The sequence below is a fragment of the Zonotrichia albicollis genome, chromosome 4 (genome assembly GCF_047830755.1).
Source record: "Zonotrichia albicollis isolate bZonAlb1 chromosome 4, bZonAlb1.hap1, whole genome shotgun sequence".
Classification (NCBI taxonomy): Eukaryota; Metazoa; Chordata; class Aves; order Passeriformes; family Passerellidae; genus Zonotrichia; species Zonotrichia albicollis.
Genome location: NC_133822.1, coordinates 59,918,600 through 59,942,416, shown reverse-complemented (window position 1 = coordinate 59,942,416; position 23,817 = coordinate 59,918,600). Strand labels below are relative to the sequence as shown.

At 39.1% G+C, this 23,817-nt stretch overlaps 1 protein-coding gene across 3 annotated transcripts in view; it reads right to left on the bottom strand.

Annotated features, from left to right (window-relative positions):
- Positions 1-23,817, bottom strand: part of ST7 (suppression of tumorigenicity 7) — a 136,408-nt gene that overhangs the window by 27,787 nt on the left and 84,804 nt on the right. For all 3 annotated transcript variants that reach the window (XM_005481966.4, XM_005481967.4, XM_074539940.1), the window contains exons 3-8: positions 21,909-22,068; positions 18,108-18,162; positions 17,401-17,516; positions 16,187-16,262; positions 14,248-14,402; positions 11,214-11,311 (exon numbers count right to left, since the gene is read on the bottom strand). In XM_005481966.4, the coding sequence (XP_005482023.1) occupies positions 11,214-11,311; positions 14,248-14,402; positions 16,187-16,262; positions 17,401-17,516; positions 18,108-18,162; positions 21,909-22,068 (660 nt within the window). The remainder of the gene's footprint in view (positions 1-11,213; positions 11,312-14,247; positions 14,403-16,186; positions 16,263-17,400; positions 17,517-18,107; positions 18,163-21,908; positions 22,069-23,817) is intronic.

Genomic DNA, 23,817 nt, shown 5'->3' with positions numbered 1-23,817 from the left:
TGAGGAGAGGAGAGGAGAGGAGAGGAGAGGAGAGGAGAGGAGAGGAGAGGAGAGGAGAGGAGAGGAGAGGAGAGGAGAGGAGAGGAGAGGAGAGGAGAGGAGAGGAGAGGAGAGGAGAGAGGAGAGGAGAGGAGAGGAGAGGAGAGGAGAGGAGAGGAGAGGAGGAGAGCAACAATAGGAAAGATAAAGCTCATGCAAATCAAACACCATAACTAAGGAATACATCTTGTGTGACAAACTGAATGAAATATAGAGTTAAAATAATCTAATCTTTTCACATGTAAGTGTCTCTACTTTATGAACTAAGCCATTGAGAGATACCAGGAATATGTTTTTAGATACCCTCAGTTTCAGTATCTGCATAGATTCAAATGGCTGAAGCTGATAATTGCATCTCTTTTTAAAGTCACATCTATAAGAACCATCCATGTTTTTCACTGCAGAATTGATTAAACAATACTTTTTATTGTCAGAGTGATTCTCTAAAGAACTGGAGTGTTAAAAGATCCTTACTTCCTTGTGTGCCCTTTATGGTTGTTTAACTGCTTTTGTGATGTAGATTCAGCACAAAGGGTCCCTGAGAGTGAAGAACTGGGGTAGCTGATATTACCACTGCTCTCAGGAACTTGCAGGGAAATACTAAAATTTACAATCTCTCTGATAGGGTTTATGAGAACAGAAATACTGTAACATGCCAAGTAAAGAATATGATTCAAGGTCAGCCTTACTCTATTTGAAAATAATAAGCCAGATCTGAAAACTCTGACAGTTAACAACCCTACCTCTCAAGATGTAAACAGCAAAACTGATGAGAACCAGCAAATCTTAATTGCACAAACAGATAAGATAAAAGTAAAAAGGATTGAAATGAAGGATAGATAGTCACCAAGAACTTCAAAAAATGAGAAAAAGGTAACGCACTGGAGTTTCTTCACTCTGTTAAGAAAAGAGGCCTTAACAGGTAAACAGAGAAGCAAAGCACAGAGAATTTCCTTCTTGTGAAATGGTCTGGTATATGCTAATGGAAGAACTATTCTGACCTTCAAGACTCTAAATTTGTCTGTCTGGAATAGCACTGACTTTGCTGAGGATTATTAGAAGATGACAGGCAAGAATGGCAGTGTTTTATTTAACTGATTATATAAATTTCTGGTGAGAATCAGGATCACTGAGCGAGCAGCTGAAAGAGGCCACTGAATTTTTCATGTTAATGGCTTGGGGATGGCCATACACTCCTGGTTTCATTGGTAGGAGCTGAACCTGTGAAAAAGAGCACAAACAAAACTGCAAAGCTTTTCTCCTCCATTAAAAAAAAAAAAAAAAGACCACAGATCTTGTCAAGTTAAGTGTTAGGTGAAAGGGTTTGAGAATAAAATAAAAATTTTAAGTCACTGTTTGTGAAGACAAGTAAGTGCAGATGAAAATTCATAAAATTGGATTCATTAGCTAAAGATCCATCATTAAGTCTACTTCTCTTCATTCTTGTCCTTACTCACTATTGGATTTTTAAGAGGGGAAGCTACTATTTGGCAGGAAAGAGCATGACAGAATCTGGCTCTACATAAATGTGATTTAAAGTTCAAAATGAACATCTTGCAAAGAAACCTCTCTAAGGGATTAAGAAAGATTATCCCTGCTCATTGAGAATGAATAACGGCTGGCAAAATAATATTCCCTCCATCTGTGAAGAGAAGGGAAGGGAAGAGCTGCTAGTTACAGATGTACTCTGGCCAGTAAAAGCTCTTACTCTGGTTCTTGCCTCTCACTGACATCACTCATTGATTATTTTTTTTGCTATTTTAATTTGTTATGTCAGAGTGATAAAGCCTGTCAGACAGCAGAGGAATAAAGGTGACTGTCTGGACTGCCAGGCCTCCAAACTGAAGTGTTAATAAAGGTTTCATCTGGGAAAGGTCGAGTGTTAAGAAGACCAAACCAGTTATATTGAACTCAGTTAATACTATAGCCTCAAAAATAAAACACCTCTAAGTGACCACTCAGCTATGTGAACACTGACTGTGCATAAATGACAGCATGTTTGCTATTAAAAAAAAAGAAAAAGAAGACATTAACTCATTTTTTCTGTCATATCTGGATGTAGAGTTTCTAGTTCTCACTTGAAATAATTTCCAATCACAGTAAAAATTTGTTTACTGAGAAACCTGCCAGAAAGTAAAGCCACTTGGATGGAAGAATATTATGACAGGTCATCTTTCAGGTCTCATAGTGAAAGCAAACACTGGGAGAGAAAAAACTGCCACACAGGTCTGGTGGCTGGTCAGGGAAGGCCATATATTAGATCATGCTGAGGAGCAGTGGGAGCAGACTGAGCTTGCTCCCCTCCCTAGCAGATGGAGGGGGAGCTGGTTCATGCTCCACACAGAGATGGAAAGATGGGCCCATTATTCCCAATTATTATTCCCAAACATTATACCTTAATTATTCCCAAACACAGATGAAAAACACACCCTTGAGTTCCCCAGACCCGTACATCATTGAGCTCTAACTGGCCTCCAGTTTAAGAGGCACAGACATCCCTTTGCACACAAAGATTTATCTTCTGCAAAGTTACAGACCAGTCTTTGCCAAATCATTTGGATTATAAATTTAAATTATTTTTACTTTACTGTAACCCGAGAAATATTTTTTTTTGTGTGGCAAGCACAGTACTTCAAGACAAGATGAAGGCTCAGCTATCATCTTTCTCCACACCTTCAGACCTCAAGAGACAGTCACCAAATTCAGCACTCAAGATTTCCTGAGCCACAGAGCCACTACAGCATTTCACATATACACTACTTAGGACTAAAAATGTCATTGTAAAATTCAAGTTGGTTGGTTTCTTGGCTGGCATTAAAGACAAGTGTTCCACTGAGCTAAACTAATTTTCACACCATGTGAAAACAAGACACCACATGGCTAAAAATGTATTCCCTCTCTACAACATGAGGATATTCAAACGGCTGTTGAACATTTAATGCCAAATCTATGTTCACAAGGATTTTACTTTGAACTTCTATTGGTCAAAATACTTTCTGGAGATCCAAGTCAGACCTGGAGCTGGGTTTGTACACATTCCCTTCCAATTCTTCCGTGTGTTTGGGGGAAAATAGGTACAGGTATAGAAAGTGGAACTGCTTTTCTCTGAAAGAGTCATTATGTATACTGCAAATATATAGAAAAGGTAGTTTTGCAGGTAATTCAGCTTTGATTTTTTAGATAAATAATATTTTGGGAACATAAGTTTGCAGAAAAATTTTGGAAGTAAGTCTGACACAATCTGAACATATCTGAACACTAGTCCCAGAAGCACTCTGTTCCCAGATTCACTTCAATTCACATTACAGGGTGCAGGTTCAATGATTTTGTGATAGATATGAAAAAACAATGCTTGGAAAAAATACCTTATGGTACAAAGAAATCCACACCTGATTTGTTGGATGAGGAACAAGTTTCATCTCCCAAAGGACATTTATCGAAGAAGATTCCCTAACTGAGAGTATTTCAGCTACTGGCATTTTCACTTAGATATAATTTTTAAAACATTTTCAAGGAATGTAGCTTTAATGTCTGCATCAATTATTCTCCCTGTGACAACACTAACATCATGAATCAATTAACCAAGAAACATTATTTGTGTACAAACCCACTATAACCTCCAGCTTATACCTACAACTAGACCCCAGGACTGAAGGGAATGCAAAGGTGGACAAATGAATAATGTTATATACAACCTGCTGTTGACACATTTATTCTTCATTTGCATGATTAAATGCATGGTCACAAAATTTATGGGTAGGGCATGCAATCCTTCATTGCTGCTTGTACTCCCATCTTCTCCACAAACAAACAGTACCATTAGTCAGATCAATATATTCAACTGAATGCACTCAAAAATGCAGTGTGAATTTATCCCAAAATAAAGAGACAACAAGAAAACAAGGGGAATTCAATGCAAACAGTGAAACTGCTAAACCTTAATTACTAGAGCATATGTTTCTGCAATGGGTATCTGAAAACTGCCTCCTAAAGAAAGCATGGCTGAGGCTGCCATCCTTCAGGTGCAGCTGCCCACCAAAACTGAAGGGCCCACAGTATGGACAGCACTGCATCTTCTCAAGTGCTTTGCATAAACTGCTGTCTGGTATATGACCTGTAATCTGCTAACTGAACCACTCCATGTTGACCTTCTGATGTCTAATTAGATGCACTAATTCCTAAGTTGTTCCCCTGGCCAGCTCAACTGGCAAGGACAGAAGGGCAGGAACACTGTTAGCACACAAAAAGCCTCAGATGCTTAAAAATGAGTCTAACTCCTGGTCCTAAAAGTGCAACTCATTCCACCACTGTCCCATTGTGAGTGGGATTCATGGGATAAAAACACATCATGGCTCTTGGAGTTGGAAAAATATCTAAAATACACTGGACCTATCTGAATCAAAGTTCTGCTTAATTATAGCAAAAGCAGGAATCTGTCAATTCATTAATTCCTTTAAGTACTGCATTCCTTTTGGTAAATGATCACTGGTTTCTTTGGAAGCAGCTCTACAGTTACCCTTTTACAGCTCAGAGAGGATAGCAGCTAAGAAACCAAATCAGTCAGATCCTGTTGTTTTGAAGCTTGGAAATAATTAGCAGTAGGATCCTTGTATTTTCCTCATACGTGGAATTCAGGAAATTTGACAACCTCAGAGTGTAAGAAAAGAGACCCAGATCCAGTTCACACTAACTCTGGGATGGCATGGGTTTATAATTTGCCAACATTCCATTTTAAACTTGAATTTAGAACTAGTGCTGCATAATATTCAAAGACAATATGACTTCTCTTCAATGTAGGATTAACAATGAGTAAATTAAGTGAAAAATGACCTTACTAAATATGCAAACAGTAAGGAAATATGTTAGAGCATGAAGCATTTTTGTTCTCTCTTAATTGGGGGATTAAAGTGTTTACAGTATGACAAGTTCTTTAATAAATACAATTATGAAAATGCTGTTATTTAGATTTTGCTGTAAAAAATGAATATATTTCAGGAATAAAGGGAAATTTAAAGACAGATATGGCATGAAGCCAGAAGAACACAAGTTGTTCTAGATTCTGCACTTACTACTAAACAATCATGTTATATAAAACATGTAACAGTTCTAAATTATAATAATGTTTGTCACATCAAATATTAGTAACTTTATAAAGAATGAAAATAAAGTCATTACTCACAGTCCTGCTGAAGTCCCCTTTATTTGCATCCCAGATTCACAGAATGTTTTGGCTTAGAAAGGACCTTACAGATCATCTAGTTCCAACCCCCCCTGGTGAGGGCAGGGATACCTTCTATTAGAAGCAACCTGCTCATGAAAACTCATATTAAATACATTTAATTCCTCCTGAAAGTAAAAGTGGCTACTAAGAGGTGGCAAAAGCAGTAGACAGAATTAGTCCTGGAAAGAACATCCTAAAGTTCTTTTTTTCAGAAACTGACATATTTTTAGCAGTGGATTTTTAAGTGAAATAAAGTGAGGAAATTATCTAGGAGCTCAAAAATGAGCTAGGATGATCCAAAGAGATGGAAGACCATAATTAAAGTAATATACAAGTCTCTGAATATTGACTGATGCAAGATGAACAAAAAGGAGTCCAGTTACCAGGGCTCTCACCAAGACTATGTGACTGTATTCTATCTTAATAGAATGACAATGCTGGAAACCTGTAATTTATATGAGAAACATTACTGTCAGTTTAGGTAGTAGTCACCAAATTTTTAGCTTTTGAGAGTTCTGAGCAGAATCACAATCATGACTAAAAGTGAGGGGTCTGAGTCATGTGAAGATAAAGGAAGGGATAAATATCATTAGGGGAATCACAGAACTCTCCACTTTAAGAGCCCACTGAAATGAGGGATATTCCAACTTACTGTACCCACTTAGCATACCATGTGAATCTGTGAACAAACAAACTGTACTTGAATACAGAGACCTATGAAAATGTTAAAATCAGCATTTATCACTTGCCATTATTGCAGTGCTTGTGGATCAGAAAAAGAATTAACTGAAGATATCAATCTGTGGTGGAAACTGGCAAATGTCACCATTCACAGGAATAGTAAAATATATGTAAAAGTATAGCATAGTAAAGAACAATAAAATCTATGAGATAACACTGGTCTCATTGAACCAAGTACCTTCCCTTCAAATTTTAATAAATGGTGCTTGAAACAACTGCTGCAGATGTGAATAAAACTAGAATCCCACTCACAGCAGCCCAGCCTGCCTAACCTGACCTGTGTAACACAAGCCAAAGAGTTTGACTCACTAATCCTTGCCTCAAGCACAGAAGCATTTGGGAGACACAGTCAGTAGCTGTCATGCAGAAATTGCGTTGTTAAGTTGCTAGGGATCATAACATCTTTATTAGGAATACTTTATTAGGAATAAGTACTCCCTTTGTTTCACACAATTTGGTAATTCAAGGTGCAGAACACTGTTCTGGTTACATAATATCTTACTCAAAAAGTAATCAGCAGTGCACACAAGAATACAGAATTTGACGGAATCTTGAATAGAAATCCTTATTCAAAGCTCAGTAAAGAAGTTGCCAAGAAAGTATGCTAGATTTGCAGAACTATCATACCAGCAAAAATCATTAATACAACTGATCAGAAGAAGATAAAAACCCAGCCTACCCATATCATTAAAATTGATTTAGTGTGGTTGAGTACCCTTTCAAACCCTTCAAGTGACATAATCTCTTAAAACTATTTCAGATGCTTAGGGCAGCCCAACTATTTACAGAACTTCTCATACAGCCAATGGCTAAGCATGCAGCACTCTTGACAATACAAGCTGCCTAGATGTCCTCTGTGGCATAAAATAGTGACTACAGGTGAGCACCAAGATGAACACAAAAGCACATTAAACTGAAATATCCTCAGCAAGGTTCTCAGAGCTAAATATGTAGAAGCAGACTTCTAGGTCCTTTATAGTGGTCTAAAGAGTAATTTCTCAGCAGATATGACTGATACTAGAAATAAAATATACTTTCCTGACCCTGAAAAAGTGTTTGTCATTCTTTCCTTCTCCAGACTTAAGGAAGACCTGGAGACCCTCTTCTCTCCCTAAACCTCACTCAATTCTGAACAAAGTTGCTGAGCATACAGCAAGCTGCAATTCCACTGTCTCAGAAATATGTACTTAATAAGAACACAAAGCAATCTTTGAGGGAATGCATGCCCATGGGGCAGGAGATAAATACACTCTAGAATGAGTTTCTTTCTTCTTCTCTCTGAAGGAGGAAGCAATTAAGAACTTCCACTTGCTTTGTCCACTAGCATACCTTTTGCCTGCCACTCTTCTCTTTCATAAACATACATCTCCCTTCAATTAAAGCTTTTTTTCACCAAATGTTCTCCAGAACAATCCCAAGAAGCTCCAATTAATTTGACAATTCATTTTCCTGCATGGTACATTTTCATCTGGATACTCCAGTGGCCCAGTTAAGAAAATGACTGTGTTGGCCTGCTCCTGAATTCAGTGGTGCAGTCACTGATTCAGTCACCCACAAAGCAGAGAGGGAAGTGCCTTTGCATACCCTCCCCATCCTCTGTTTTCCATCAATGAAAAACACAAGATGCAAACTTAGCACATTCCTGTTTTCTTCCACTGTAATGCTGAGGGATTCTGAAAAGAGAAGATGGAAAGCAGGTGGCACAAAAAGCCACCCTTGCTCATCACCACTACTGGCTTGGAAGATTCAACACAAGGGATACTAAAGATTACTCACAGCCATTATGGCCTTTCCCCTCTGCACATACTAAATCCTCCAACATCATTTAGAACAAACTACTTAAAATCCTCCCAACATAATCAGCACAACAAATAAAACAACGAGTACTGTAGACTTTCTCCTCAGGGACAGTACAGCAATCTAGTTCCCTCACAGACCATATCATGCTCTGTATAAACAATAATAAAACTGGAATAATTCTGTTGACTACATTGGAGTTATTCCAACAATACAGTAATCAAAATGAGATCACAAGTTAACTCAATATATACAAATAGTGACAGCTGCTGGTTTCTATAGCAAAATATAGTCAATAATTATCATCAGAAATACAAGCAAAAGCAACACCTATGTATGATTCCATTACATGCTTCCATGGAAACTACATGTTTGTAATTCTCTTTAATTCAATTGAATGAATTACGTCCAAGCAGCAAAGCCAGCAAAAAAATACTGTCTCAAAATTAATCACAGAATCAACAGAAATTCCTACCCAATTTTTTAAAATTAAAGCACCCTTGATTTTAAACAGTTTTTAAAAAAGCCCCTGCTTTTAAAAACCTTCAATATAATATTAAGAAATATGATTTTCCTATCAACAGTATATATGATCATAAAATAAAACTCTTATTGAAGTCACCAACTTATTTTCCTTCCATTAAGGTGCTTTAAGTAGGATCTCAGTCTATTCCTACAAAAAATTCAAGCAAGACAATCTAATCCATCAGTAATGTCCTCAAGATGGCCTCATATATGTAATAAATTAAACACTCTCAAATATTTTATTTTTTCGAAGTGGCAAAGACTCACTACATCCCAATCATATTTCCCAGATGGTGTCATGAACCTCTTAACACTTCATTTCCATCATGTTCCATGCCTTGAGAAACCTGTTTTCAATCTTTCAAACACAAACAGGGCCTCCACCCTGTGTTCCCTGATGTTAGATTCAGCAGTCCCCAGCCAACATATTCTTCGTATTCTTTTTAGGATGAATAAATTCATCTCCTTCCTCATCAATCACAAAGAAACCTTCAATGACAGATTCATGTTCTTCAAACCTCTCCATAAGTGTACTATTTATGTCTTCTATGAAGAAATGGAGGATATGCATTCATTAGAAGTAAGTAGCTCCAAGCCAGTCTGGGAGAAGCATCTGCACAGCTGACTTGACCCTAATTTTGCTCCCAGCGTACTGGAGCTGTGACCTAGAGTTACTGCTGCTTTAATATTTCATCGAGAGACTTGCTAATTCTCAGCTCTGCTTGCTTAAAAAGAAGAGCTGTAAAGGTATCTAATTCAGTTCTGAGAATTTGGCTCAGTGTCTCTATGTGGAAAAACACAGAATGCATTGATCTGAGTTGAAACTCCCTAAGATGAAATTCCATCTTTATACCTCCTCTGTCTTGCATCCAGTCCTTCCATTTTAACAAAACATTCCTGTTGAAGAGTGCTTTTTGTTTTTAAGTGTCTAATAGCTGATGACTTTGTCTCCCTGTTATTGCTGCCTCTGGAAATCCACATTGTACTTAATTGCAATAATTTTCTATTTTGCTTATGAATTTCAATTTTATCTCTAGTGAAAAATTAAGTCCTTCACTAATCAAAGCTCTGTTTCTCACTTTGCATAAGAAATCTAGGACTAGACAGACCACCCAAGTCCCCAGACCAAGTGCTCTGCATACACAACTATCCATACATATTGACATAGCAGAAGAATGCTTCACAGACTATCTGTTCCCCATAGCCCTATCTACAAATCTCAAAACACATTTAGCAGCCCATAGTAAGCTCCAGAATTTGCCATAATTATGATGTGTGATATTTGAAGGGGAAATTCAAAATTTTATCTTTCTTGTGTATTAATGCCAGAACTTAGAATTCCAATGTCTGTCCCAGAAACATTTCAGTATTTGTCCCACAGTGCTTGTGTAACAAAATTCATGAAGAATCAGTGGAGCTGGCTGGACTGAAAACAATGTTTTTGAAATCTACATTCTCCCAGCTGACCAGAAGACTGCTAAAACAGGTCTTTCTTCCTCATTCCTCTTTCTCACACTCCTAGCTGTACAATGGCTGTTTTTTTGACAAGCTCTTTTTCAACAACTCTGTCTGGGATTCTAGTGGTTCTGGAGACTGAGAGCTGCGTGCCTGAAGAGCTCCAGCAAGAGTCAGAAAACAAAGTTACTCACCACTTGGCATCTGTAGATACTTAGGATGAGAACCTCCATTATTATTGTGAACTCTGCTCAGTGTTTTCAAAAAATGCTTATGAGTGCTCCAGTTTCAAGAGATGTCAAGTCCTGGATTCCAAGCTGGTAAACACACTTGCCCTACTGCCCCTGATGCAAGTGCCTCAGCTCCAAGAAAGTCACTTTCCTTTTTACATTAAAATTCCCACTGACATGTAACAAGAATTTCCCTTTTCACTAGGCAGCTTCCCGGACCATTCATCTGAGCTGCCTAAAGCACACTTTACACATGCTTCATTCCAGTCTGGGATTTAATTTTGTGCATTTAAAATTTAACACCTGCATGTCAATTTGCAGAACTATGCATCTTGCTGGATTCATCTCTTCCATTTTTTTTTTGTGGGAGCTGGAATATGAAGTGTAAGAAACAAAGGAAACTGGGAGTTTTACCATCATTTGCCCAGAGGCTCCATTCCTACTTCTGCCACAGACTTGCCACCTTAGGTGATGTAAGTCACCTCCTCAAAGAACTGTGCTCCTAATCTGCATCCTGGGAATATCACTGAAAGAAATTCTGGGGATTCACTGCTACATTGAAAAACTGGAGCATTTTACATATTTGAAACACATACACTGCCTAATGTGAACAGCTGCCCCTTCTGCCATCTCCAAAATAGCGGTAACTTTTTAGCTTATAACTACCACTGGTGCTCCCCTGCCTACAAAGACACAATACAGTCAGCCTCCATCTCAGAGGGGGTTCAGTTAATTACAGATTCATAACTTGGGGTTTGACTTTTCAGTGATAGGTTTTGCATGAATAATTAACACCCTAGAGCTGAACAGTGTGACACAAACAATGCAGAGAGTCAAACTGCAGCTTTGAAGGAGAAAACAGAATACTTAAGTTAGCAGCATTCACCACATGGGCTCAGACAAAAAAATATTACAAACTTCATGATCAAATAATTAAAGACTGCCCTTCACTGCACATGTACCAGGATGGGAAGTTCAGGCTGCATGAGCAACCACCCATCTGGTATTAGATGTTGCTTTCCTAACTCCAATACATATCCCTATAAATAAATGATCACTTAACTTTGTCTTTATGTACATTACACATACAAATGAAATACCAGCAGTGCTGACTGAAGCAGGAGTGGCTGCTAACTTGCAAGAAAATGTATAATTTCTGTACTACAATTATGTAAATATGACATGCAAAAGAAATCCAAACTCACATCTCTCATCATTTTCACTGCTTCCCTGGTCCTTCCCAGCTTCCTTGCACACATTGCCAGCCTTCTTTTAATATATACTAACACATTGGTGTCCCTTCCTGTATAAGAGGAAAAAGAAACAGCATTAAAATAGAACAAAGGTTCATTGAATATTCCAACACAAAAGGAAACACAGGTTTTTTAAAATTTTTTCTTACTCACTACCATCAATGCTTTCACAAGAATTTTAATAAAATGTTACCAAAATCTGAATATTTAGATGTGGCATAATAGAACTGAAATCAATGGAAATAATCAAGATATACAGTGGTACAAGTACTTATTGGAATGGCCTTGTACTGTGAAATATAAGCAGATCTGAAGGTACAGTTATGTACATGCTTGTCAAAAAGAAGTATTAAAGCAATTCCTCATCCTCCTAAAAAACTTTCTCTTAATGATTAGAAGAAAAGTATACTCTGAACTTTTTGTCTACAGCCTTTATTCATTACCCAATTACCATCTTCAAATTCCTCACACCACTAATTAGGGATGGCAAATTAACATATTTGAGATATGACAGTCCTGTGTGCTGGAAGATTCCCTAACAGCAAAGATGACAGAAACTGAACAGCAGTTATAATTATTCTCCAGGAGAACTCTCACTCCTTTCACTTCTCATTCACTTACAATGTGAACTCTTAAAATGCTTCTGGACCAACAGGAAATGAATGGACAGATAATAATCTATAAAATTACTGAATCATGAAAATGTAATACACCTGCTACAAATTATCTTTGTGTATAGCATGTGCTCTGTTAAGATTTTAGCCTATTCCTAACATTTTCAAGCCTTTCATAATAAGAACAACATGTGTGCTGAAAACATTTCAAGTACCCACAAATTGTTTTAAAGGTGTGATTAAAATTTTCAATAGATTAGGCAGCAGGTCAAAAGGATTTACTTTAGAGGAAAAAATAAATAAGGAGAGAAGAATTTCTTTAGCTGTATTCTGTATTACCTAATTCCTTATCTCTCTATTGATTCCTATATATTTAATACACAATTTATTAGTTACATCTGTTTCAACATGTTTATGTAATGTGCTGTGAGGTAGACATTTCAGGTTAAGCTTCTTTTCCGGAGTTTGAGCAGGAATGCTCAAAAGGCATCCACTTACTAAGAAATCAAGACATTTTTTCAGGCTAAAATTCTCTGAGGTTATTAATGACTTAGGATGCCTAACATGAGCAACCTTAAAAATAAAATTGCCTTTGCTTTTAATAGGCTATCACCTAAAGAGGGCAAGTTGGGTACTCAAAGTCATTATTTACTCTTTATGGTTTAACAAAATATTTTATGAAGGAGGTGGAACACGTGAAGAAACAGAAACATAGAACAACATGTTGTGGTTCAAGAGCTTACAGTGTATTTCACCTTTAAAAGACGAAATGCCTACTCTTTATCCCAGAATTAACTCTGAAGACCAGAAATGGAATACAGGACTTCTCAGAACCATGGAACTGCAACACATGTCCCTCCTCTCCACCTTTGTAAACATGCAGAAGTCTAGCATACAATCAAAAGAATTCTATGTGAAGCCCCTGTGTCCAAGGCAACATCTGAGGCTGCAGATTCCCTAATTTCTGTGGGTGCACACTGACATTTTCAAGGGGAGACTGAGTGCTACAGAACAGTGGGATGATCAGGCCCCTCCTGAAGGCATGGTCAGAGCTGGCAGTCACTTTTCTGCCTCCCTGCTCTGTGACAGTGCACAATGGTTACTTCCTCTGCGGCAGTACTGAAGGGTGGCAAATCTGATGATGACAGAAGTTACCTAGCACACAGAGGTTACAGAAATAACATACTTGTATCTGCCTGCACAAAACCTTCCCAGGCTACCTTGGACAAAAACATCGTGGCAGTGCTTACTAACCACTTATTGTGTACTTTTCATAGAATTGTTGCATTCAAGATGGATTGAGTCTGCAAATTAAGGTTTCACAGACAACCATAAGCCTGCTAGAGCCCAAAAATTGCTTCAAGGGCTCAGCTGCTTTCTATTTTTACTTTCACCAAAAATGAACAAACCATCCTAAATATGATTTTACAAACAACAAATGTTTTAAATACTATCCTCAAGCTTTAGGAAACCTTGGGTTTTCAGGTATATACTTGCATACACATTTGAAACCAGGGATCACAGACAATTTTACTATGTACAATTTTTATCAGTAATCTTCAAATTATGGAGGATAGCCAGAGGCTGTGAAATCAGGTCGTGAGAAACCTGAAGATGCTCAAAAGTATGCTAGTGCTTGTATTTATGTAATTGATTTGTGTTATCTTTGCCTAAGGTATCCACTGTAGTCTAGAAATAACCTTGACTGCTTGCTTTATTATCTTTTTGGTCATTTACTGTCAGTGAATGTATTTTCTTAGATTTAAGGAGTATCTAATAAATAGCACAGCAGATAAACCTGCTTATTCAAACTTTTTAGAAAAGTAATTAAAATCTAGACTTCCAATTAAAGCACTTTATTACTCAATTTTTAAAATTTTAAGTTTCTGTGACCTTTCTTAATAAATGCAACTAACTTCCAACGTCTCACTGGCTAATGGGTCTCATTAACTTTTACACAGAACAACACAGTGCAAGCATTTACCCCAGAGGTGATGGAAAAAAGCAGGCAAAGCATCACATCACTCCCGTTTCCACCATGCCTTTTCACAACATAAGCCCAGTTTGCAAAAAGGCAACTTCCTTAAAGGGTGTTCAGCTTTTCATGAATGTCATTTCTCTTTGGCTCTGATACCTTTTCTTTTCTGTTAAGTACATGCTTATGCATCTTCTGCCATGACAAAATAAAGGCACATCTGTAATCTGAGCATTGACATCTCAGCAACAGAATCAAGTAAAAACACTAAAACAGAATAGTCTGGCTCTAGGACCACATTCCAGCCAATGTCAAACACTGACTGCATAGTTCTTAGGGGGAAAACAAAAAACCCCAAAACCCCAAATCCAAGTTCTCTCCCTCCTAAAAAACTTACTGTGTTGGGCTTCATATTGAGCACCATGGTGCTGTAGCTGCTGGCTGCGCCTGTAACAGCCCTCTCCAGCTTTCAGAGCCTGCTTGAACAGCTTCTCTGCCTCTACAATCGTTGTTGCTTCCTCTTCAGCTAAGAGAATGTAAGCAGTAGCACACCTGCAAAAATATCAGACGAAAAACCATGAGAAAGGTATGTGAAGTAAAAACTATATGAAGACATGCAGACTAGAAGGGCTGTACTAAATACAGAGGCAAGGAAATGTTGTCTGTGTACCTTTCTGATGAACTATTCCAATGAACAAATATTCTGTCAACAACACCATGACTCTCATTTTTAGGACCTGTATCACTCAGCCCTTGAGTACACCTACTGACAACTGTCCCAGAAAGTAAAGCAGCTGTCTCACTAATCCTACATCCCTAAAACTCCTTCTGGAAATCAAGACTAGTTTTATGCACTATTGCTTTAATATAAACCACATCCCTTACCGTAAAGATATGAAAAGAATCAACAGAACTGTAACACTTGCCATATAAGAAAACTAGATTATAAATGTAGTTGTAAAGATAAAACAACAACAACAAAGAAAACCCAACCCAGACCAAGCAAAAACCAAAACAGCAATGTGCCCTTGCAGCAGAGCTGCACCAGAAGTGTTTCCAGCAGGTTGAGGGAGGTGATCCTTACCCTCTAGTCAGCCCTGATGAGGTCACATGTGGTGTGCTGTGTGCAGCTCTGGGCTCCCCAGCACAAGGGGGACACGGACATGCAGAGAGTCCAATGAAGGTGATTAGGGACTGGGGCATCTCACATATGAGAAATGTGTGAGAGACCTAGGACTGTTCAGTCTGGAAAAGAAAAGGCTTTGGGGGGGAATTTGTCAAAGTTTGTAAATTCCCGCAGTGAGGGGGCAAAGAGGAAAGTGCCAGGCTCCTTTTAGTGGTTCCCAGCGAAATGATCAGAGACAATGGGCACAAAACACCACACAGGAGGTTCTCCCTGAATCTCAGAAACACTTTTTTTACTGTAAAGGTGACTGAGGACTGGTACAAGCTGTCCAAGTTGTCAGGTCTCTCTCCTTGGAGACATTCAAAAGCCTGCTGGACATGTTTCTGTGCCAGGCATTGTAGGTGGCCCTGTCTGAAAGGAGAGGTTCCATGCTGACCTCCAAAAATCTCTGCTAACCTCATCCATTCTGTAATTCTGTGAAATGTGAGTAGGACAGGCTTATAGCTTGCTTTTTCCCTTTTATGCTGCATGTTAAATCACTATACAAGAAGAAAAAATACCTTCTTTTCTTCTGATGAAACACATGAAGGATTATCTGTACAGCACCAGTTTATGGAATTCTAGAAGCTAGCAATCTAACTTCAGCAACCTAAGGGTTTCCTTTTATGCCTGTTAGCAACATTTATACAGTTTGCCATACCAGTAAATCATCAGCACTGTTTATTGTGGGATCTCAAAATACTACACTTCTCATTGAAAAAAATAAATAACAGACTCAAGGACCAAAAGTCAAAGCAAATTACATCATGTTTTCTCATATTATGAAATGAGTATTTTGAGAATGTGTTTATGAGTTCCTTCTTTCTTGCTTCTGTTCTTGATGACTGAGAAATCCAGAAGGAAATGAACGCTTCATCCTTTAAATGCATATTTCATATGCTCATCAGGAGGTAAATTAATTAGCATTTTTCTATGCTGTTCCAAAGCCTGCTGACATCAATAGGAAGACTCCCACTGTCATCACTACCCTAAGGATCTTCTGGGTAGCTAGCACAACATGCAGCTGTGCTGGTTTCCTTCTGTTGTAGGCCTTCCTTTGACAGGCCTGTAATCGTGGTTAAAAATTACTACAGCAAACCTCCAGCCTTAAAATATCATCAAATGGTTTTTTAAAAGACAGGAAATAAATGTTAATGTTGTTGTCACTCACTCATTCAATTCCAAAGCTTCATGTGCTGCAGAAATTCGGGCTTGAGGGTTTCTCTCTCTCCAGGCTTTTTGCATTACTATTCAATAAACAAAGGAAGAGAAAGAAATATCAGTTATTAAAGGATTAACAAGGAGAATCCACCGCGCTGTAACAAAATAATTTATTGATCTCAGCCTAAGTCACTACAGAGCATTTCATGTAGCTCAGTGATCATTCAAAAAGACACAAAACAAACAAGAGCTTTTGTCCCAAATACTCAATGTTTTTTCCTCTTTCATTTAATTAAACTTTTTTCTAGGAGAAAGTCTGGCTGAGAGATCAGGCTGTCTGCATTGCCAAATACAGAGGTGACAAGCAGCTATCTCCTCTTGATGTAGTAGATCCCACAGAGAACAAAACAATAAAGGGATAGTTGGGGTTCTTATTCTAGCTCCTTATTGAGCTGTTGATTTATGTGAATGCTAAATGGAAACAACTTCCAGGCTAATATTACCACCTCATAATTACACCACCAAGTTCAGAAAATAGGATTCATATTTATCATGTGCCAAAAAACCACAATATGCTCTCCTATGTAACTATGCCTTCAAAATGGAGCACCCAACTGTTAGTATCTCTCCTTTCCTAAGAGACAAATATTTATCTCTTCAGAGGCAAATTCTAATGACTGAAATCATTGTTGTATATTTTTAGTAGAATGAAAGTCTGCATATGGACTTCACAATACAGGCTTAACACAACTAAAGCTGCTCATACAAATTCAGTTGTAAATGTGCTGTTCCCAAATTTTTACAGACCTAACTACATCAGGGAATCAAACACAGGTCTCAAATTTTACATCAGCTCTCTCTCTTCTGTCAGCGTAGACCAAATGAAACCTGGATAATGTAACTCAACCTACTGCACTGCAGCTGGAGGCATATTAAGCTATATATGTTTGAAGCCACTGCAAGAAAGAGGACGAAAGGAACAAGCCTTTACACTTTTAAATGGTACCTTGAATGACTCCAGCAACACACCAGAACACAGCAACACAAATTAAATCATTTACATATATAGATACTTGTTCAGACCTAGAATTCTACAAATTCATTATCAAAATTTTGCCTTTTCTTATCCACATGAAAGAGCTGATGTCTCACTGCATTTTTCTTGCATCAGTTTAAATCAGCCATGAATCTATGATTAATCCAATTGTTCCCAAGGTCTCTTACTAGCATCTGCAGGCCGTAAATGATCTGTGTCACAGGTAAAGAATGTCTGATGGTCCTGTGCTGAAAGATTCATATCGTAGTAAGTCAAAGGTTCTCTTCCTGTTACCCATGTGTACCTGCAAACAAGCCAACAAGGAGACATTCTGGTTAATGAGGTCACACTGGCAAAACAAATCCAGAAAAGAATCCCAGACCTCTGAGATAGGCATAGCCAAGAAATTCACCTGGCCAATCTTCTAACCAACATACATTGCATTTCCATACTGGGATGGAGCAATGGCAGCTGAGCCTAAGCTAATGAGGATGTTGAAAAGGACACACTGGAATTTGGTAAAACACATATTCAAACATTAGGACTCAATGAAACCTATATGGAATTCATTAGGTTTTTTGCTAGAATGGATTTGAACAGAACTGCTGCATTAGCACCAGGCACAACACACTTAGGTTAACTCCATCTTTTTTTTATAATGTTGTCAAAAATTGGAGAAACAGCAAATATTAAGAGAAATAATAAAGTGCATCAGCATGAATTTAAATTCCTTTTAATTCAGGAACATTTTATGAATTACAGAAAAACCTGACATAAGTGCATTTTTCTACAGTTGATTTTGTTTCTTCATCTCCTAAGTTAAATTAATGGAACAGTACAGTTAAGCTCCTTAAGGCAGGACTATGCCTGAAAATTGTAATTTTGTAGCACCTACCGATTATATTCAGCTCCTCTGAACAGATTTAAGGGATTTCGCCAGACTTTGCACTCTGTAAGAAGCAGACACACACATAATTAATCTTTCCCAAATTACAATGGTACTTGAGGTTTATAAAAAGCATCAGTTACCATACAATAAGCCTTATCAAATGGCTTTTTTTATAGGTGCAAATGCAAAAACCCATCTAGAGCACCAAGATGAAGGTAATCAGACTGCTCTTCCTTTCTTAAATAATAATTTAATTATAAATTAGTGTCAACAAATGCAATCATTCCAGACAAATAACCACTAACAAAGCCCCAAATGCCACATGAAAAGATAATACTGATTAGTTCCAGGACTCACATTTACCATAATGCAAAACTGAAGAGGGATCACACTGAGTTATTGCACTGAAAAAACAGCAATTAACCCAGTCCCTATGGACTTGTTATTTCTCTAGAAAAACATCACTGTCCAGTTAATGCTGTAAATCACTGTGAATCTCAGCTACAGTTGCCAAATTTAATTCCTCCTTAGTTTGTGAAGTAAAAATCCATGCAAACATCTGCTGATCTTACTTAAGATATAAGCAGATGCTGAAACTGATTGGCAGAGAAAAGATGATTGCATTCCAAAGGTTTCAGAATATTAGAAACATTTTATAAATTTCCCTTGTGGGAAAAATCGTGAATTTTTCACACTACAAGAAGTAAGAGATATGGAAATCAACAACGCAATTTAAAGAAAAATTGAAAAAATATAATTAAGCTGTACAGTCTTTGAAACAGTGACGTCTTGATTCTGGTTTTACCTTTAATTTAACACCAGATTTATTCTCTTAACTTTCAACAAAGACAATTCACTCCAGTGAAGGTGAAACCAGAATGAACCCCACAATTTGCACAAGGACTCACTGAGAGGCAGGATGTCACTCCACCTCAGGGCTGCTACTGGATGAGCTTTCACATGGGGCTCTGCAGAAACTCACCAGCAGCACTGGCCCTCCAGCATTTCACTAGGTGCTTTCTACTAAAAATGATCACCAACATGTTTCTCCCTATGAATTTTTCTGACATAATTTCTGAAGAGATCAGACCAACAGTTTTCTGGTAGAATACTGAATCAGAAGAGTATCCTTATGGTAACAATATGTCTGTTCCCTTTATGCCTGTTCTGTTAGGAGAAGTACTGAACAGCAAGTCAAGTCCTCCTCTCTTCTCAAGGACACAGCTCCTACATCTGAGTATGGGGCTACAGAGGCACGGACAGTAAGCATTTTGCATCGATTATTCACAGTAACAGAAGGAGACCCTCAGCAACACAGAAACTAGTCAAGTGGAATAGGAGGTGGGCCCTCAGTTTGCTGCCTACCCAGCAAGTGCATGGAGCAGACACAGCAACAGGCAGACTCTAGGGAAGAGTGCTTTTGAAGTACCCATTTCAGCAGGCAGCTAATATTAGAAAGTTCCACTGGTTTACTCAGCACAAGTGCTTGAGTGACATTCTGCTGTGCTCTGCTGTGCAGCCAGAGTATGGCTGTTTGACAAGCTTCAACTCCACAGTTTTTATATAATATGACTTTCAAACCATTATAAATATTAAATCAACATCAGACTTCTCAGTTCCAGGTGTCCTGACCTGGTCTGTTTGCAGCCAATGAGATTGGGTAACAACTATCTGACTGCAATGACACTTTTTGTTCATCCTATTTGAATTCAAGTGGTTATGCTTCATCCAAAGCATGAAGTATTTTGGCACTTAGCAGGGAAAGCTAAACTGAGCAAAAAGAAGGGGAAGTAAAGAAGGCCTTTTATTGCCACCTGAAGGCACAAATAACAGGCTATATAAAATAATAGGCTAAAATAAATCCACAAAGACACGCTGTCCAGAGACACTGAGAGTCCCAGTTCAGTGGCAGTGCACTGAAAGCAAAGACACCTTGACTATTTCTTTGTATCAGAAAATTCAAGATGTTTGTGTGAACCTCACCAGTTAAAACACTGTGCCTTTGCTTTAAAATGACAGGAGTTATTTTGAGCTGCTGAGTGTGACTGAGCCCACTGATGAGTGCACACAGGTGGTTCCAAGACAAACCATGCTTTCTGCCAGTTCACCCAAATCTAATATCCTGGACCGTGCACTGCTGCTATTCACAGCCTCTCTTCAGATGAGAATGCCAACAGCTGAATTTGCTGTGCTACATGGAGGATTCCTCAAGCAGACATGCTCAGTAAATAACAAGGTTTTGTGAAGCCACCTCTATTATTTAACATGTAAGTTCAGAGCTAATTCTTGTTTGCCTGTTTTCATGCACACTGAGGAGTAGAATAAAATTTGCCAGGTGCAGACATAGGGAGCTCAACTGTGGAACAATGTTTTCTCCATAAGTGATTTTTTTCTTTTCATTCCCTTTTCTTCACTTGTAAATTCTGATATATTCTAAAAGCCTGCAGATGAAATAAATGTAATAAAATTCTGGTTGAATCTAAGGGCACATCCATAAGATTATGGCTCGTAAGCCAAGCTAGGACAGAGACAGGTAAGCTTCATTTTACAGATGAGGAGCACAAACCCAGATGCTCCTGCCCTGACATTAACAGTGAGTACCTCCCACTCAAGCCAGAAGCAATAGCATACCAGCATTTTCATCACTCATGGGCTAATTTTTCAATCCCCGGGCAACTAAGTTACTCAATTAGGGAGCCTCTGTGGCTCCTTCAGTCCACAAATTTCAGTGCTTGAGGGGCTGATTCATTATAGGCAGGCTGGGACCATCGCCCAGGCACCTGACTCAAAGTGCCTCAGGCCTGAATGACTTAGGGTCAGAGTCTTCACTCCTTGCTCTGAAACTTGTAGGGGATGTGAATGCTTGGAAGCTTGCAAAACTCAGGCCACAGATGCCTGAAAGCATGCCTCCTAAACTGGGGGCCTTGTAAAAAACCCTGACTATGTCAGGACTTGTCCAAAGTCACAAAGTAAATCTGTAGCAGACTCGGGAACATAACAAGCTCTTAAGCTGTTAAAAGCCACCACGCTTTTAAGCCACCACTTATTAAGGTGAAATCCAAATGTTGTTTACATACTACTTACAAAAAGTAAGTTTTTATTTTTTATTTATAAAAAAGTGATGCAAAACCAGATGAACATTTCTAACTTCTTTGTCTGTTTGTTTTTTAAACGACTTTGCTATTACTTTAAATGATTTCACTAAAAATACAGCCTTTAGAGTAACAGAATCAGGTAACTGGTTGAGTTGGAAGAGACCACAGTGGCTGACCTAAACATGGCACAGGATTGCATTCAGATGGTCTAGAATATCTCCAGGGAAGGAGACTCCACAGCCTCTCTGAGCAACCTGTTCCAGTGCTTGGTCACCTGCACAATACATAAGTTCTTCCCTATATTCAGGTGGAACTTCCTGTGCACCAGCTTCTGCCCATTGCCCTTTGTCCTTCACATTGGCACCAGCGAGCTCCATCCCTTTGACACCCTCTCTTCACACAGACATGGATGAGATCTCCACGCATTGTCTCTTCTCCAGGCTGAACAGGCCCAGCTCCCTGAGCCTTTCCTCGTAAGAGATGCTCCATCCCCTTAATCATCTTTGCAGCACTGGACAAAGGACACTGCAGAAAGAGCACGGGCTATTTCGCAGGGGTTTCACAACACGGAGAAAACACATGCATTAACCAGGCAGCCTGAACACCACAACACCGTTCCGTGAGTTCGGAAGGATGCCATCAGCAGCTACCGAGGAGGCAGCAGTGCCATTCCCCGGGCAGCGGGAGCCCGGGCCGGGCCGGCGCCGCTCACCTGAGACGCTCTGGCGGTTCGAGTCCGCGTCCCCGCCCGCGGCGCTGGCGGCGCTGGGCGCGCTGTTGTCCACCCCGCCCAGCAGGGGGCGCAGGTGGCTCACCGAGACCTGCTCGATGAAGGAGGTGCCGTACTTGCGGAAGTACCACCACTCGAAGATCTGCAAGGCACACACACGCCGTCAGGGCCGCCGGCCTCCGCCCCGACTGCAGCCCGCTCCCCCGCCCGCCCCGAGCCCCGATTCCAGCCCTCTCCTCCCCTCAGCGCTGCGCCGCAGCCCGACAGGCGAGGACGCAGCCCCGGCCGCCCCGCGGCCTCCCTGCCCGAGCACACGGAGAAGTTAAATGTGACCCAAGTTTAGGAGGACAATCTCAAATCATGTCAAAGCAATGTTTTTCGGGTTTGGTTTTTTTTTTTGCTTGCACTTTTTTAATATATATTTTTTTAACCCAAATAACCTCTATAACCTCAAATTATTTCAGCTGTTAGGCCTCTTTCTTTAAATTTACGTCTATAATACAGCTCTCCCCGCAGCCCCCCACTGGGCCCGATGGCAGCCCCCCCGATAGGATGGATGCTGCAGCCAGGGGTGAGCCTGCCTCGCCTTGCCTCAACTCCCTCTGCAGGCCAGGGAATGGGAGCAAAGGCAGGCTTGCTTGTTTCCCCAGTACATGCTTCCACAGAGTTTAATTTAAAATTAGTTTAATTTCCAATTAGTTTAATTTTGAAAAGTTAAAAATGCCAAACAAACTCTAGGAAGCTGAATCCTATTCCTTTTAGGATTTTCCACCCCTTAGCTGAACTGTGTTTTATTTTGTTTGGCTGACTTGGGCTGACTCCGAATTAATTTTATTTTCAGGCATTTAGCTAGCAAATCAGAAAAAAGATTATTTACAGAACGCTATTTGGGAAATAGCCTTGTAATTGAAATTATACACATAAACATGTATCTGTGGTATTTTCACCAAAAAATATATTACTCAGTAAGAAAACATATTTCAGGAAACCACATAAACCTGAAAATGAAGAATAATTCATATAAATATGGAAAAGGTTTAGACTGTAAAAATTGTAAAGTAACACATGCTTATAATGAATAGAGAAGTTGAACTTGAATCATCACCCAAACATTTACATAGCACAGGAAACAAAAGCAAATTTAAGGAGTTTTGAGAAATTTGGCAGGATTTTGCAATACCAATTGCACTAAAAATTGGGAACAAACAGTTTCTGCCCTTTCATTTTCCTCAGTATCTCCATGTGTTACACCAGTCCTGAAAGCTTTGATAAAATCTCTTCCTACTAGGCACAAACAACAATGAGAGAAAGGATTGTGTTCACATCTTTGTCACCATCAGTGTGCTGTCGGGCAGGTTTTGGTGGGTCAGTCAATAGCAGGCTCTGGAAGGCCTCTTTGGGGTCTGCCTGCTCCAGAAAAGTTCAGGCCAGGCTTCACATACGTTCTTCTTCAATTTTTTTTTTTTTTAAGTTCTCTTGACGTCTTTATATAGCTGAAATTACTTCTGTGTCCATGAGATTGGACTGTCTGTAGACAAGACATAATTTTTACCCCAACCCCTTTTTTAAAGAAGTGGGAGATAAATTTTCTGATATAGAGGGAAAATGTTTCTCTCCAAAAGATGCTCCAAATACATTCTGCACTGAGCCTTCCCCTGGATTTAAAGGTGTTGTTAAAGCATCTAGAGGATTCATATGGAAGGACTCTATCTGCACAGGAGTGAAAGGGAATGAATGTGTGAATATGTGAACTCGTCTCAAGGGTGGCTACTTGAGATGAGTTCACACGAGATTGTGTGGCAGCTCTGGAGATCACTTCCCAAAATAATCTAATGGCATTTCTGGGAGACATGAACAAGAAAGAGTGGAGCAGTCTGATGGGAAGAAGACA